Below are 1705 nucleotides of genomic sequence, written 5' to 3'. Positions count from 1 at the left end.
AAAACATTGAGTTCATGTGGCAGACACAATATCAAAAATTGTCTACTAGATTTGGACATGGAACAAAAGATAGGGAATAAATGTATGATATATCAGTAATTTGTAATACACTAATATACTAAGATATCTATACAAATCTACGGTATTAAACAAATCATACGTAGATATTGACGGCCATCACTTTTCGACGCACCCACTCCCCACTTATGTCGCTGACTAATCCGTTAGAAGACATTGATGATGAACTCCAAGCAATGGCGCGGTACTATCTGAGTCCAGACCCTATCCCAATGGTGTCAAGTGAGATCTTGTCACAAAGCCAGAACAGTAAGCAAAAGAAACAAAAGCGAAATGAACGTGATCGTCAGCGCAGCTTGGCTAAACGACAATCGATGACGCAAATGCGTCAGCAGATGAAAGACCTTGAGCAGCAGAAGCAGCAGCTCATTGAGCATACCCGCGAACATAGTACGAAATCAAAGAAGCATCCATTGAATTCTATGTATCCGTCTCCATCGACGTCCATCAAACGCGAGAATTTTGTGCGGCTTAGTCACGAGATCGAAGCGTTTCGACGCCAAAACGCCATTCTGACTGAGCAACTGCGTGAGCGTGACTTGGGCGCTGGCTACATGCAGAATCTCTTGCTTGATTTTAGTCCAGACGAGACAGATAACGACACGCACAGTAACAGTAGCGAGAGTGACTCGAGTTCTAATTTCTATACAAGCACGAAGAGAAAGAGTCACTTGCTGCCTCGGCTTTTTAATGATGACTCAAAGGTGTACTTCACGCCACTAACACGTGAAGAGGGTATTGCATGTGTGCGCCAAACCCTGCAGCTTGTACATAATGCCCAAGCTCTCTATGCAAACGATGTGCACTATAACAATCGTTTAAAGTTTTTCGGTTGGGGGCAGTATACGCTACGACAAGGTTCGACCATTACATTTTCAGTCAAGAAGACGCTTAAGAATATAACACCGACACAGCTTATGGCTACAACGTGGAATTTGCTTACAGATGGAAGAAGAACTCAGAAATTGATTCCATCAAGTGTTAATACCCACATCCGACCAATACAAAAGCTATCAGATGATCTTTTTGTAATCGACCGTCGTAGCGAAGACAGTTCACGCTCTGGTGTCTCCGGTCAGAAGCTTGCATTACGTACGATATATGTATTATTTCGTGTTTTAGACAGTGATGGCACGCGAACACTAGCGATGAAAACCATTAATTTGCCTTTGGTGAAGAAAATGTTGCGCGAGGATGAAATGTGGTGCGAGATCTTCTATTGGATTCGAATGTCTCCCGACGGTACCAACGACTCGCCAAGTGATGTTGCGACTGTTGCTGAGTTTGGCGGCTCAAATGCATATACACGCGACGAAATTGCTGAATCCTGGCTTCGAGAGCTTGTATTTCTTGCCATTCGCTGGGAGACGCTTGCTGTAGCTCCTACTCTATTGCATTTTTGAGACAAAGTATTGTATCTAAATCAAAATGGTAATCTGTAATTTGCTATACACTTAATAAAAAAGAACAGCTAAACCATAATAGTAGAACATACAACCGATTACATGTTTTATGAATAGTCGTGTCATTTCAGATTAGTAGCTAAGTTATCGCTGACAAGAAATTCCTATTGTCCTCAAACACGATACCAAATGAAGCATTTACAATTGATATGTTATTACAAACT

At 41.9% G+C, this 1705-nt stretch overlaps 1 protein-coding gene across 1 annotated transcript; it reads left to right on the top strand.

Moving 5' to 3' along the window:
- Positions 1 to 206: 206 nt before the first annotated feature.
- PHALS_00671 (uncharacterized protein) lies at positions 207 to 1481 on the top strand (the record flags this gene model as incomplete). The annotated part of the gene is made up of 1 exon (XM_024730389.1): positions 207 to 1481. One exon carries the CDS (start codon positions 207 to 209, stop codon positions 1479 to 1481), a length of 1275 nt encoding a protein of 424 aa, XP_024580671.1.
- Positions 1482 to 1705: the final 224 nt, after the last annotated feature.

This window comes from Plasmopara halstedii, assembly GCF_900000015.1.
Source record: "Plasmopara halstedii genome assembly, contig: Scaffold_1209, whole genome shotgun sequence".
Lineage (NCBI taxonomy): Eukaryota > Oomycota > Peronosporomycetes > Peronosporales > Peronosporaceae > Plasmopara > Plasmopara halstedii.
Note: the sequence above shows the minus strand (reverse complement) of the source record. Positions and strands in the feature narration are given on the sequence as shown.